The 15,764-nt window shown below is 42.6% G+C and overlaps 2 protein-coding genes across 2 annotated transcripts; one reads left to right on the top strand and one right to left on the bottom strand.

Moving 5' to 3' along the window:
• Window positions 1–108: 108 nt before the first annotated feature.
• On the top strand, window positions 109–5,690 carry LOC135485526 (uncharacterized). The gene is made up of 2 exons (XM_064767629.1): window positions 109–618; window positions 4,419–5,690. Exons 1-2 carry the CDS (start codon window positions 477–479, stop codon window positions 4,745–4,747), a joined length of 471 nt encoding a protein of 156 aa, XP_064623699.1. The 5' UTR covers window positions 109–476; the 3' UTR covers window positions 4,748–5,690.
• Window positions 5,691–9,934: 4,244 nt separating this feature from the next.
• On the bottom strand, window positions 9,935–15,583 carry LOC135485525 (organic cation transporter protein-like). Its single transcript, XM_064767627.1, has 9 exons — window positions 14,911–15,583; window positions 14,354–14,556; window positions 13,584–13,814; window positions 13,072–13,268; window positions 12,464–12,751; window positions 11,853–11,987; window positions 11,307–11,513; window positions 10,904–10,973; window positions 9,935–10,658 (listed from the first exon to the last, which is right to left on the bottom strand). Exons 1-9 carry the CDS (start codon window positions 15,035–15,037, stop codon window positions 10,377–10,379), a joined length of 1,740 nt encoding a protein of 579 aa, XP_064623697.1. The 5' UTR covers window positions 15,038–15,583; the 3' UTR covers window positions 9,935–10,376.
• Between the last annotated feature and the right edge of the window lie 181 nt (window positions 15,584–15,764).

The raw sequence follows: 15,764 nt of genomic DNA, 5'->3' as shown, positions 1-15,764 counted from the left end.
GTTAAAATCATAGAATAATATGTCCACGGGAAGAAATCAATAACCTACTGTTGCAAAGTGTTATCATCCAGTTATTGAACAAACGCTGGTTTCTTTTCCAACATTTTGGCATACATTTGGGCATTCAGTCGAAAAGCACCGCTGGTGGCGCTGGCCCATCGTCAATACCATCGCTGCCTAGGCCTATACCGGTAGTACGGGTACACTATTGTCAAACAAATCTCGAGGACAGGTTTTACTATATACAAACCAGTGTTTACAAAGCTTAGCTTATGTTGTGGTCACAATCATAGAGGATTTGAAAGACCGGAACACGCACGTGCAGAAGCGGAGGTAGCAGACGACAATACGAAGGATAAAAGTAAAACAATCGTCTGCTAAAGGATAAACCGCGTATACATGTGTGCGTTACCAAGGCAGTCACATTTCGCATTTGGACTATTTTCACGGATTTAGTAGAACTTTATGGCATCAAAATGTTCATTACGGTGAAATACGGAGCGAACGAATCGATAATTGTCAATCCTTATTGTGCTGTTGTGAATTTACTGACGAACATCAAACTGCGCGCGGGATACGGGAACGCCAACGTTACACTGGATCTATCAGATGAAACAGGTTTGTTCAGACCAATTGTGAAAGTAACCGAGCTATATATGCCGCAGTTCCGAAAAGCTAATTTGAAGCGCAATTTATCAGTGTGATGTCCATGATTGTATTAACCACATTCAGAAAGAGCCAAGAGCGGGCCTTTCTTCGACCAGCCTTGTTGGTACTTGACTCAATAATGGTGCCGGGCTAGCCAAGGCCGGCAAGTGTAAGTTTCCTCTCGGACGCCGGTCTATCCTCATCACAATATTCCCCTTTATGTTAAGCCATGAATATTTTCTGTCGACCAAAGGCAGGGTGAAGTGTTTATTTCATATTTATCATTGCACAATGGCGCATTTTGCATTTATGCTGATATCATATCTGAGTTTTGACAATGCCTGAAAACTAGAATGGCATTATATTCTACAGGAAAGCTTTTGATATATCAAAATGTCTTGATATGAAGTGTGAAGTTCAAACGGTTTTTAAACAATAATGGCAGGGAAGAAAATTTGCAACGTTGAAAGCAATTGGTTCCAAAGTTATCAAAGGGCCTGCACGCACAAACGCGAACCGCGTATTTCGTAAACAGGGGACAAGGTAGGCTTATTGATGCGGCTGGCAAGCACTCGAGTTGATTTAAACCTAAAATTGAAGAAGACCCGTGTGTGCTCGTTAGGGGGTGGAATTCTCTTTGGGTTAAAGTGTCAAGGAAACGGCGTGTTGAAGAATGAATCAGCAAATATAAAATATCAACACGTTTCATTTCATTGCGCCAAATCCGTCTTGTTGATATGATTGTGCTAATCAAAAGCCCTCGAAGTCTAATATTTGCACACCAAACAACGTATAAGTATGTGGTAAGCATTTTGTAGTTGGCTTACCCGTGCCGCAATGGCGTAAGAAGATAAGCTGAAGGCGCTTATTAATATTCGAACGTCGTATCGGTGCAAGTTTAATTATTGCGACAAAACAAAATGTCTCGGACATGAAGTACACCCCGTGGCTTTAGGACGTTTATCACATACGAAGACTTGACTTCCTGAAATGGGGCTAAAAGGGGGGTCGTTTTTCAGAAATATGAGGTATTTCCAAGGTCGGTTACAAAGATGTAGTTCTGCTGAAATGGACACCCGGGTAACACGATCTAAGGCAAACAAAGTCAATCAGCATTGACAAAAATAAAATTTTTTCGTTAAAATCGGAATATCATTGCAAGATATCATGATGTAAACATTGTCAAACATTTCTTTTACATGAAGAATTGATCTTTCAATGATGCAAGAACAAAACTCCCATCTCAAGTATATACTCATTGTACGCATGCAGTATTAATATGTCCTAATCGATCGCGTGTGAATTAATAATGCGGCAGGCGATAGATGTATGAACTACCGTCTGCGAAAGCCTATTGTGCATCAGATTTATCACCCATCCCTGGTTCACAATAGTACATTTCAGATTCATCCATCATTGCATCCGCAGTGACATGTTTTTTGTTATCACCTTGGTGACAACGTCAACCATGTCTACTGTCGATAATGGATTTAAATCAACATGAATTGTGAAAGAAGCACTATGAATGGCTCAGGTTTCGGTTATCATTCGAGCTACCATCCTTGAAAGACCACAATGGGCAGTTTTAAGATTTCCCCGCTGCTGGTTGGCTTCGAATTAAATGACATACGCGCATGGGGCACCATTATTCCCGCTGTTCATATAGGACATTAATTTTATAAAATGCAATATCAAACAAAGCATATTATCGCTTCGTTCCTTTATTCTCTTGGGGAAAATTATGCGCGAACATTGCAGACTTCCTGGCTTAATAAATAGTTCGCTCTATCAACAGAAAAGAAAAAAAATCGTTCAAATGGGTCACTGCCAGTCAATCTTAGATTTCCCCTAGGTATAATCCAAACGCTCTGTCCTTCTATGAGCAGCTTGACAGGCCCTATTTCTTTCAAGTAAAATAAGCGAACTAAGCTGCGAACAGGTAACTTCACCAGATCCATGTAGGCCATAGACCAAATGAGATTTAAACTAATCCTCCTATTTTATGGTATAGGACGAAACATAATGATCATTTCTAAGACGGATCATACGTATCAATGAACATGCTGAAGTTTGATATTAAATTTATGATAATATTCCTAAATTTCGAACCTCTAAAGTGCACTAACACTAGCGAAAATCATTTTCAAAGATTGGCATGGGTGAGTCACGCTACAAGAGTGTCGGCGCATGGTGGCTGGTAGGTGCATTACCCCCTGGCCATCTAAATCCAACGACCAAGTTGCCCTTTTAATTCTGACCGCATATCGCCGTTTTGTTGGCATCTGCGTCAATAACAGGGAAGAATTATTGTTCAATATCACATGATGAATTATTTTTTCAATAAAGCTGTCGGTAAGATAGATGACTTAAAGTGCAAAAGCCATTAATATAATCTTTGACGCGTCTTATCTTGCAGTTTTGCTATTTGCCAGTTTATTGCTTTTAGATTAGACTGTCCAAAGGTATTGCAAAATAAGATCAACGACCTGTTACCTCTTGTGACAAGGAAGTCAGTTCTCAAAACGCATAGCCTACTTTTGCTTTTTAACTCCGAGCATGACAAAGCTCAACGTGGTAAAAGGCATGAAAAGACATCTTTACTACAACCCAAAGATTGAGCGCCTTTTGCTCTGAATGTTGACAGTTCTTACAAAGAACGACGCCTTCTCTTTGGGGTAGGCCTTATACACACACAATTAACCCCCTCTTGCATGAGTATATCATTCTGTCAACTTTGCCTTGACCAAATTCTGTGTGCAAAGTACTACTGTCTTGGGTATGTCACTGGTCATTTTGCTGGCAGATGAACGCAAATCGACGGCTCGGCACACACGGGGCACTTTATAATCATGTTATTTTTCTACATTGATGAAAGTACACTTAAGCCTCTAATTTGTTTGACTTGTTTTTTAAAACTGACTTCAAGTTGTTTTCAAAAACCACCTTGTTCATTCACTGTTTATATTTCAAGCTATATAAACCTGCCAACGTGTAGCGGAAGGAATAGGTATACCAGACAGGCGTTAGGTGAAATAAAAATGGGCCTTCAGGAAACGTACTTTGTACGTGCGCATGAATATCCAATTAACCACCTTCTGAACTCGAGAAATTTGCTAATTGTCGCTTACTTGATGACCTGGAAGCATTTTGTCAAATATTTCCCTTTGCACCACCAATGTTGGCCAAGGCTACATAAGAGTCCCTTTAAAAGGTTCTATCGTCCCACGATATTTCCCTCGAGTTACTTCCGCATAATTTGAAGTCTAGTACTTAAACTTTTTAAAGCTCTAACTAATTGGCTATAATCCACTCATTAATGAAAATAAAAGTTATCATCGAAAAGGCCTTAAACCGATGTTATGTCTAATTTGGATTTGGTCTACTATCACACTGTCATTGACTGTATATACCAAATCTGAACAATTGTAGTGCGTGTACATGTACGTGTACGTCCTAGTAGATTGGGTTCAGATCTGGTGACAATTTCTATCTGATTCGGAACGGATCTACATTAGGGAGTTTCCGCAAATCCCCCGAAACGCCAACGTGAACGCCTATCTTATTGTATGGTCTCCTGAGAACGAAGTCGAACAATGGGATAGGCGTTCACGTGGACGTTTCGGGGGCTTTGCGAAAACTCCCTACGGTCCTAGGACGTGTACAGCCTTGTGTTCAGAATGGAGACATTGTACAGTGACTATGCACAAAAATAATGGCTTCCAAAACCTCTTTATTTTCCCCCTACTTATTCATGTCCCTTCTCGTTCCAGGACTGGTAAAAGATCTTGATCTTCATAAATACGACTATGCCAACAAGTTCCTCACATCACACACCACCTATATTCTAGTTGAGAAACAGATCGTATTTCCGGACGAGCCAGATTCTCCCGAGGATGGAAACTCTTCTCCCCAACCACCACAATACAACTTTATTCCATTACTAGAAAAATTCGAGGACCTTTTCCCAAATTATAAAGTGCGGGTGGCTCACTTTGAAAAGAAGAAGAAGCCAAGAGGGAACAGTGGGTCCAGCAAGTCACCGAGTCCGGCGGGGCGGAAATCAAAGAAGCGGATGACAGGCAGAAAGCCAGCAAAATAAGAAGGAATTTCCCCACACAAATGTTTTGAGAGTCATCAACTGTTGTAAGTTGATGAGCACCATGGAAAAGACCACGGCAGTGCGCCCGTCTTGACTGTGGAGGGTTTCATGCATCACGTCTCGTTTTTCTGAGCCCAGCACTGAATCGGACGAGCCGGTTTCTGTTACTTCGGGACTGCCATCATGGCCATGTGATTAGCCATGAACCAATTATTGGACGAATGGGTTTCTGCTTCATCGGCACTGTCATCGTTGTCACATGGTGTCCAAAAACCAATCAAATTGGGGGGAATTGTCCATGCTCCAAGCATAGATTGTCGGGTATTCTCTCTGCCAACACGGAGTCTATACTAGGAGTATTAAAGTTTGGAATAGGCTAACACCACACATGCTTTATGACTGTGTTTGACTTATCTGTGATATTATGACTCAAACGTACATTATTTGAACAATAACTACGCACTCAAAAAGAGGCTAGCTTCACCGTCAAGTGATTTTAGTCCGCTGATACTTTAAAAGTACAGTTCACTTTGTCAAGTCGGAATGGTGATAAATAAACCTTGGACCAAGGTATTCTAAGATAAAATCGAACTAGTCAAATGATGGAATCATAGGTTTTATGTTTATCCGATATGAACATTCCGTATGGTACCCTTCTTTTTTCAGAGTTTTCCATGCGTTACGACTATGCTGCTTAATAAAAGCAACAGCATAGTGTTTTATAAGTTAGCCTACTGCGATCAAATCAAAACGATTGTACATTAAATGGTAAAGAAATGCATGTACATGTAGTCTCAATCGCCGACATGTATGATATGATGCTGATTACAGTTAGGCTGATATTTGATCCTTGATCACCACAATACAGGAAGAGGTTCTCATAGTGCATCAGTCTTATGATTATGCATCGGTAGGCTACTGGATGAGTCTTGTTGAGTATGTAAAAGCCACCCCTTTCCATACACGTTGCTTTCTGCTTAGTCCTTTGACATGGCAATGTAGCGGTTCACAAATTCACTGAATCCAGGCGTTCGCGAGGCAGACCACTATGGAGGATAGTGCGAATCAGCGCCTAATATTTTGAGGCTAAATTATTTGTGGCTTGTCAACATTGAGGGGCGAACAAATTTTCTAGGGTTCAAAGGCATGCACTTATTCACCCCTCAATTTCGACCAGCCACGAAGTACTCATTTCTGACATTTAAAAAGACGATTGGAACTTTGGAAACTTGACATGACCAAGGAATTCCACTCTCTTGATTCTTTGGCGACCCAATGAGACAAGGACAATGCTAGGTGGTCATGCAAGCCCATCGTCAGGCCACCAGACCACGCGGCCACGCCCATGGGTCAGAGCGACAGGCGAGGCGAAGAAGTTACAACAAATTAGATCATTACAGTATTTCTCCACTGGAATTTTTAGCAAATGTCATATTTCAACCCTCCCTGTTAAAGGAACAATTCCCCCAACATTATACAGGCCCTAATGTTGGACGACAATAGGTCATTCCCTACTGAGCAATCTTTGTAGAGATCGAGCACACTAATGCACTGATCATATCAATCTAAGCTGAAATAGACAAACAACCATGCAGTTTGTCCAGCCGTACACTGTTTACAACTCCAACGTTCAAAGTGGCTTTAGCAAGCCTTGGGACAGGAAGCAAATGACCAATCGTAACTGGAATCGCGAGGGATAAAACCCAAATGCTACCGTGAAGCACTTATAACATCCTGTGCAACAAGACCCTGCACACCAGAGCAACCAGAGGAAAGAAAGCAGCACTATCATGTTTGAATCCATGTTGGAACTGTTGCAGAGTTCGTCGAAGGTCTTGACTGCGACATCGCCAGAAGAGGTCGTGGACGCTGAAGAGATGCCTTCATCAAATGGTCACGACACTGACGAAGGTATGGTTGCCAAAAACGTTGACAAATAGCTCGTCTCTACTATAAAAACTGTCCACATTTGACACACCCTGCGTTATTGAATTCTCTGACTGATGAGATCACAAGTTTGAGTCGCTTGAGTCGCGTGCTCGAACAACATGTGTAAAAAATGATATTCCAACCTAACCAAGGTATGTAGCAGGAACCATCGTATTTAACCCAACTCTATGCCAAAGTTGCCGAAAGGATCCGTCACGGATGAAGATGCTAAACCCAAAAGTTATGTCGTAATATTTCAGATGCAAAACCAGACTTTGACGCCCCCAAGCAATACACGAAGAGACGGAAGCTACAGCAGTGCGATGATTTATTCGTGCCGCCCAACGTTCACGAATTCTTCGAAGTTGTATTTGAACAATCGCCTACACTAGCTCCAGCCCAAGCAAGTGTACTCGGTCGCTACTTCAAACTGTCCAAAACGAAAGTGCTGGTAGGTACATGGCTTTCAGTATCCCCACCGTCGTCATCACCATATCCGTCAGCTGTTGCAACCCGATTCTGTCTTCAGCTAATATTATTACCGTTATTGCGCGTTCCAAGCAACTACATGATAGGGACCAGTTGATATTTGATTAGCCTTTTCACAAATTGTTCAATTTGACTTTCAGAGCTGGTTCCGTAACCGACGACGCCACGTGATAAAAAAGGAGCAGGAAAGAATCCGTGGTCGGAAGTTGAAAAGTCTTCGTCCAAATCGTCACCACATGAAACCAGTGAAAGGGTGCCTCACCTCCGGAAGTGAATCCTCGTCCGGTATGTCACAGAGTGAAGACATTACCTGTAGCCGTGTGGCAGTCCCGTTTGCTAGGTCCTTCTCAGATCAGAGTTCGCTGATGAAGAATTGGACAACCGATTATTCTTCTCATGAGGGTATCTTTGAAGCCGAAGCCGCAGTGCCAGATTACAAAACAGAATCGGCTAATATACCTATCGTTTCGTCCGCCGATTCTCATGTCGACAGACTTACGACTCGACCAGAAAACGCCATCGTTGAAGCCAAGTGCTACGCAGTAAGTGAAAACGCCAGCAATTACCAAAGACAGTCAGAAAACTTCTTTGTGAAACGTATGGGTGCTGCGGGAAACTACCTCTTCAGTGAAAGCGCCGACTACTACCATCGACAGCGGGAACGCATTGAAGATACAACAGAAAGTAGACAGGGAAACATTTACTCAAGTGAAATCGACAGTTACGACGTTACACAATCACAAAACGTATTTGAGCCACCTGAGTCGAGGGATGCTCATAGGACCTACTTTCCAAGTGAAAATGGCAACCACCACAAACGACTTTCAGAAAACATGATCAGACAGTATCCGTGCGTTCCTAGCAGCTTTACTGATGAGCAAGGGAATCTTTACTTCAGCGAAAACGGCAACTATTACAAACGGGATGGTCAGACTGGCACTCTGCATTGGGGAGTGGGTCCCAAGCCTCGATATGAAAGATACACGCGGGTCGTGTTGTCTCCAACCTGGGACCCAATAGCACGCATCCTAACACAACCAGAATGCAAAATCCAACATGGTGACGATTTTTTAGACTTGATTGGGTCCAACTATAACATCAATGCACAGATGTACAGCAGCTCTGAACAAGGTATCGCATATGAAGACGAAGAGATTTACGTGCCAGACATGATTGACCCTGCCACGGGTACAAACCAAGTCTTTCTTTCGCCGCCATCTTTCCCTGCTGGTGAAAATCATTTCTACCTCCAGGAAAAGAAGATTTCCAGTCACGGGAATCGTTCAATAGACCGTACATGCACCGGGGACGCAGAGGCAGGAAACCAAGCGGTCTCAAGTTTATTGTATGAAGACGCAAGGGGACAGGTTTCTAACATCAGTGAGATCCTTGACTTGGAGACTGACTTGCAAGATAACGGGAGCAAACAGCCACACACTAACGTCATTGAACCAAAGACATGGCAACCAAATGGTCATCAAGCGCTACCACCAGTGCCGTCGGGCAGATTCGATTCTCAAAATGGCTACCAACTTCCGACAGCACCGGAGATGCCAGGGTTTGGTGTAGACCCTTTCCTGAATGCTGCTATTCCATGCGCATACCGTTATGAGGAGCCCCTCCCAACCTACGGCGGAGACCTGTTCGACGACCTATCGGTCTTCCCGGACAACCGAACAGATAACGATTTGAGAAGCCCGGAGGATTCCGATGCGGAGGGAAGCGATGAAGATGACCACGGCAGTTCTGTTAGCGAGTGGTCCTCCGGCAATGTGTCTGTGGGACTTGCATCAGGCGGCGGTCCGGCAGAAGCGTACTGGTCTTGATACTCACGATAAGAGACCTCAAGATGTTGTGTCAATGGGGACGGTAGGCAGGAGCAAGGGAGTGAAATTGGTGGTATTCAGGTGACTAGTTTGCATTAGGGTTTTTTGGGATCAGCAATAATAATATTCCTCAACCAAGCATGAATGGTTCCGATGTACTTTGAGATAGAAGAGACCCCTACCGGCGAATTGTGTAACTCAATCTGACCTACCTGGTCGCTGTCTACGGTTTTCCTCCATATTACCGACATTGGGTTGTTTCGAATCAGTACCGGGCGTCTAATGATATTCCAAACTGTGGTTTTCCCGTTGTATGATGGTTGTGGTTGAAGAATTGATCGAAGAGGATACCGTCCAGTCTGTTGTTGACTTTAAAGCTGATGAAACCGCGGGCCCCGATTCTGAACTGAACAACATTTTAAGTTAGGATTTCGTACGGAAGTGCTCGATGGAACATCTGGTACTTTAGAACGTTGGTTTACAATGGAGTATTCCTTTTCTGGCATACTTTAATACCTCCACTTACGGCATTACTAGAAAGGGAGGATCGCTGGTTCGATTCTCTCCTACAAAACTAATTTTGCTCGTGAATCTGAAACATCGGTATCTCTACTGGTAACCTAATTCAAAATGAATAGTTTATTGGTCGACAGTCAAAAGGTAACAAATCGTGCTTTCAGTCAGTGCTTCATTACTGCCTTATCTGTGCTAATTGGACTCTGACCATTTCGGGAACGGATGTTCCAGGCTGAAAGCCGTCATATCAACATCTTGTTCTTCATAAGAATATTTCTGTAAACCGATAAGTGTAACCCATTTTAACCAAGAATAAACACGTATAAGGTGTCAATTAAATACTATCGAACCTTGGAATTTGGTATAAACAACTAAGAACAATAGAAAACAATTGTTTAATATGTAAATTACTTTGTCATCAGGAATTATTATAAATACATTGAAGACGTGCAAATAATTCGTACAAATATACTGTAACGATGCATCGACCAAGTACATTTACTCAAAAATACAAAGGTAGGAACACTTTTTTAAGTACGGTTTTTCAATGAGAAAAGGATATTTCTCGAGAGGCATTCCAGGAATTTTGTCGAGTATCTAGAACATTCGAACAGATTTTTGTACCACGGCCGACAAGAGAGTCTGTACCGTACGCTAATCAGCAACCAAATAAATAATTGATAAGTCATTGATCAAATAAATTCTAATCAAATACAAAACATCATCTACCCTGTTTTATCACGTGGCAGGTCAAATAGGCCCGCATCATGGCATCCCCATGCGTCCTTTCTCAAGCACTAGAGTTCTCCGCATGGCTTCGGCGCATCAATTTCAGCTCAGTTGAAATACCTCCTGTGACAGAGACCACGTTATGCTATTTCATCCTCTTTGCTCGGTGTTGGGAATTTCCTCGGTTTCGGCTCATCAGTTACAGGTTCATCGCCTGCCCTCGATTCCTCACCACCTCTGCCTCCTCTCTCCTTCCGCTTCCGGCAGCAAGAGAAGCAATCCTCCTCATCCCATTGGTTCAATTCCTCTGCGGTCTGCGGCAAAGCGCGATGGCGCGTCTCCGGTAGGCAAAGGGAGAGCAGACCTACGCCCACAGAGAGAGCGCCAAATACCACACCGGGAAGCCACGAGATGGTGCGAGCCTGAAAAATAAAATCATTCAAATGATTTGAAAGTAAAGAGGGAACGTTAAGACAGATAGGCGAGGCATCGTGCCTAAACCAGAGGCTCTTTATAATTAACGATAATCTGTGTTGACGATTCTTCAATATAAGATTATTGTAATGTTAATAATCGAATAGGTTTGTTTTTAAATATTCAATATTACCATCACAGGCTGGCATAGATTCCTTCACAAATTTTGAGGTTTGATGAGAAATCAAGTTACCACTAATGTTGAAAATGGAGCAATCATCCCACCAACTCTTGCAAAAGCTGATATCCCGAAACCAGTATTCCTAAAAGTAGAGAGAACTAAGATATGCATACATGTATCATACGACCGAAGCCACTCGGAAATAATTCACAGTGTGTCCAAATAACATTTCTGTAGTGCTTAGAATCGAGTCTGAGAGAGACTAAATGTCTCGGGGTTATCAAATGAACGTTTGGCTGTAATATTAACTTTACCACAAAAAACAGGACACTATCCGAAAAAAAGAAGACCATCAGCCCAGAAGTGCAGTGAACTTTGTTGGATTGGCGAAAGCCGTTATTGTGAAAATGATAAACAAGTGATCACATCCCAAAATGGATGAAAGTGCATGAGTCATTGTCTGGGAGCATTTTACCTTAGATTTGTCGGGAACAACTCCGGGGTGTAAAGGAAGATTGTATCATACGATGCAGCGATGAATAGCTTCCCCAGCATGTTGAGGGTGACGATAAGCCAGACCAGACTGTCTCCCGATGGCGTCTTCCGGGGCACGAACACCAGGACGACCAGGAAGAGACCCGCAAAGAAGTGGAAACCACACAGCGGCAGACGACGACCAACCCTTCAAAAAAAGGTATAAAGCAACCGACTTGCCAAGATCGAGGAGCTACTTTTGCTTCATTGATGAGCTACACATAGCAAAATCCCAGTGTTTTGTAAGTCTTCCGGGTCATTTTACGACGAGTTGACAGCGTTTCAAGAATACTCGAGGAGTGGCTCTTGGGGAGTGATTACGTCAAGTGTTACCCCTAACAAAACTTTGTGTGACACCTAAAACAAAATTCTATTCTGAAATAGCTTTAACTTTCAGGTAAGTAACTGGGCCCGCATCAATATATCCAAAAGGGGTCTGGAGCAGTTAGTACATATCAGCGCCAAAAAAGTCTGTGCCGGGCCTTACCTCTGGAGAAAATAAAAACTCAAAATGACTGCCGGGATCTCGACGAAGGCGTTGAGGGAGAAATTGAGGAAACGATTAGGAGTCAGTGTCACTGATGTAAACTGAAGACCGAAGTAAACAAGACTGTTGACAAACCTTGAAGAAGAAGAGATGAAATCAATGATGAAAAATATACATATGTGTTAAGAAAATATAGTTTGAACATGATTACCATTACTGTAATCTAAGTTACTTTCTGTTATATCTGTTTTTAGAACGACATCTTTTAGCTTTCAGTTTTGATGAACCTGTAAACTAAGAGCAGCTACGCTTAAAGGAAATAGCACTGTTCCATTGCTGCTTCCAAATTTCATTTGCTCCATCCCTCAAGTGAAGATTCCGGACTCCCACTCAGACATGACCAATCGGATGCCCTGTAGCCCCAAAAGGCCAATGCTTTCTGAGCTGAAGAAGCGTGATACATGCAGGAAACTTCGGACTGGTCGATGCCTGATATTGAAAGTCCAAGCTTTCATCTCGAGGAAAGTGAGTCAAATGGCATTTTAATGGCGCTGGTCATGTCTCAAAAGGTTGAAATCGTCGTAAGTTATAACGAAGCTACATGCACTTACCAAAGAGAAAACAGTATCAAAGTATTCTTCCTAAGTTTTCTGTTGGTGAACAGAGTGAAATACTCCCCCATACATTCCTTACAATCGCACCATTGATTGTATTCCAACTTCTCATCTGGAGATCTCTCGTCATCATCTGATTGATTTATGATTTTCTCGTTCTTTGCTGCCTTTAATATGACCGGAGGTAGATCTAATTTATTCATCTTAGCAGCTTTTTGGAGTATTTTGTCTGCCTGTCTCGCCCTGTTGTTTGCAACTAGCCACGGAATAGATTCGGGACACAGCCTGCGAAGAGTTTAACAACATATTTTGGGTCATTAGTTCTAACTATTGGTCGCTGTACATCAACTGTATTTGGTATAGAACTAAAGCTCCGAGGTCGAGCAACCCTTTTCGTATGAGCAGAAGTGACAATCTGGCAAACGTAAGGACATTTTTGCAATCCGGGCGAAGAATGCCTTTCAATGTGCTGGAGTCAAATAAGTTGACTTCGAAGAACTTAAAAATTGGACTCCATTTGTGATCTATATACATGTACATTGTATCTACCCGAGTTGGAGCGCTACGAAAGAGAAAGGTGCTAAATCTTCTGCGGGCAGACTTACCAGTACCCTGACAAGCTGAGTGCAGGAATGAGCGCGATGGCAATCTGTAGGTGGCGCCACTCTCGAATCATGTATCCCAGAAAGCAGAGGAAAAACATGGCAAACGTCCAAAAGAACTCGATGACAACGCCTGCAACGGTTCGCCTGTTGGCGGGGAAGAGCTCACAGGCAACAATAAATCCGGTGGAGATGATACCCTGGAAAGAAGAGGTGACGCTGAAAGGTTTGATATTATAGCATGCGGCGACACTGACTGACCCTGACCTTTGCTCACCATCAGCTGAGGCTGAGGTTCATCAGAGATCGAAGGAGTAAGGAGATGTCTTGCTATCGCCCGTCATCCCTTCAATTTGTCTGATCAACTGTAGGCACGATTAGTTACATATTGAGTTAGAGGAAAGGGACATGTGTGGAGAAGGGGGAGGCCTTCGAGGTGATGACGTGCGACAGTACACATGTAACCCACAAGGGATGACGAGCCATAACCTACATGCAAATGTACATGTACTTACCGTGGCAATCAAGCCCTGTATCACTCTACAGAGGGCAAAAGCAGAATAATTGGGCGAAAAAGCCCCAATGAAGGTGACGACGGCCAGCATGAGATGGCAGAGGAGGAGGGCAGGTTTTCGGCCGAATTTGTCCGCTAGGGGCGGGATGACAAGAGTTCCCGTGAGCATACCAACAACAAATAACGTCTGACTTAGTTCTGATAGGTAATTGTCTCCACAAACAAGATCCCACTGAAATTAGTAAATAGAAAAATGAAATAAAGTAAATTCAACCTTAAACAGAATTGAAGATTCTACTTTTCTTGCAGCTTGGGCAGCATCCCAATCTCCCAATGCGAGCATAGCTAGCATTTCCTCCGAAGCAAAAGTACGCTGGTAAACGGTGCTAGTATCACGAAGCAACAGTTACTAATGGCGATTGTATTGACATAATGTCAGATATCATTATATCTGTTCTATTTCGACCATCATCAGACAGGCTTCACGATAATTTAATCATACAAGTTGATTGTCTTAAGTAGACAACAGTAATAGGCTGAGTGACTGATTGACTGTTCGAATATTCGCACTTCATTTTGTGTAGAAACGACGTACGACTGATGTCAGTCACTACATTACCAGGGTGCATGTCTTTTGTTTATCAATGGGCTCGATTATTTGACAACTGTCAAGAGACAGAATAATGACCTGTCCCCGGTGTACTCAATTTCATTCACACCATATGGGTTTAACCGGTGACTGAGCCAAAATCAGTCACTTTTCATTATTACCTGAGAGACAATGGTATTTCCAAACTTCTCATCATACACCCATCCGTCTTTACAAGCCACGGTAGAAGCGTTCTGACCGGCGGTAGTGTTAGTAGTATCATAATCCAACATGTGACAGCTGTCCATGACTAGCTCCCCCTCCTTCTCGACATAGACCAGCAAAGAGTTGTCCTCAACTCGACAGTGGTGGGGAGGAACAGCCCCTGAAAACCATCAGATGAATATTTCGGTCAGACAACATATGCTAGCTTACAGATTCACGTCTCTGTACTGACTCAACGTTACTCCATTTTCATCTCAATTAATGATGTTTCAATCTCAATTGAAGCCACTTCACCGAAAGAAGATAATCTCGTGCCACCTTTGAGGAAATACTTGACAGCTACAGCCTTCTCTAACTAAGTGACACCATAAATCATACGTGAACCCGGCCTAACAAGCATTTCAGCACGGGCGAGTCTATCCTTATTTTCACCCGGTTCAAAGGTTTTTCAGATATTTAACGTAGAAACAATGATTTTGACAGAAAAAACCGCTAAGCGGAATCCTATACTAACCAGTGAAAATGATTCCGAGGAGTTGAAAGCAAGTTGGAATCATCATGGCCAAGGCAAACAGGCCATAATGCCACAGCTGCCAGACTCCATACTTCCCAAGGCTTTCTAATGCTTCGTCTACCTCCATACTCGACTCTGAAGTCTCGTCCTTCGCGAAAGATCCTTCTAAAAAGCCTTTGCCTTCCTCCAGAAAAGGTCCTTTTTTGTCCTCTGGGAAAGATCCTTAAAACATGTCTCCTACAAATTTCGTACTACATTTATCATAATCCTTATATCCAGTCCTCTGATAGATACCATTAAACTATTTTTCCTAAAGCTTTTTGCTCTAGTTTTTTTTGTATTCTTTTACATGTTAGGTCCTCAAAACTAGATTATTTTTGGGTCAACATACGAATGACAGTGTTGAGGCTTTGCTCCTTCTGTAATAATTTCTTTCAAAACATGTCTGAAAATTGTTCAAATGTTGACCATGTTGGAAGTAAATCGTAAATCGAAAATCACAACTGGAAATCAGTCTCTCATATCTATCATGAACCTACACTTCAAACGCCTACCACTGAAAAATCATCCTACACAAACAGTGTCAAAACGTGTGTGATCAACTGGTCTCCCCGGGCCTACAGGCCAAAATGGAAATATTTGCCGAAAAAAGCCATGTAAAATTTGAGCACCATTAAACATCAAATAGGAATATGATAGACTACTTCTCATGACCTAGATGTTCTGATTGAGTGGACCACCGATCGTTGGGGCTAATAGGAATGGGTCACTGAGCGACCAGAGGGCAATAACATTTTGCCAAATTGAGAATACAGTACATGCAGCAAGTGCTTGAAGCACCCCGGGGAAGCTAT

Source organism: Lineus longissimus, chromosome 3 (assembly GCF_910592395.1).
Source record: "Lineus longissimus chromosome 3, tnLinLong1.2, whole genome shotgun sequence".
NCBI classification, from domain to species: Eukaryota; Metazoa; Nemertea; class Pilidiophora; order Heteronemertea; family Lineidae; genus Lineus; species Lineus longissimus.
Note: the sequence above shows the minus strand (reverse complement) of the source record. Positions and strands in the feature narration are given on the sequence as shown.

Excerpts from the sequence above, each read along its gene's own strand:
- LOC135485526 (XM_064767629.1), top strand. The coding sequence starts at position 477 with ATGTTCATTACGGTGAAATACGGAGCGAACGAATCGATAATTGTCAAT. Across the intron at positions 619-4,418 it reads GGATCTATCAGATGAAACAG|GACTGGTAAAAGATCTTGAT; the intron begins GTTTGTTCAGAC and ends TTCTCGTTCCAG.
- LOC135485525 (XM_064767627.1), bottom strand. The coding sequence starts at position 15,037 with ATGGAGGTAGACGAAGCATTAGAAAGCCTTGGGAAGTATGGAGTCTGG. Across the intron at positions 12,752-13,071 it reads CTCAGCTTGTCAGGGTACTG|GCTGTGTCCCGAATCTATTC; the intron begins GTAAGTCTGCCC and ends AACTCTTCGCAG. Across the intron at positions 10,974-11,306 it reads TTGTTCCCGACAAATCTAAG|GAATACTGGTTTCGGGATAT; the intron begins GTAAAATGCTCC and ends CTCTACTTTTAG.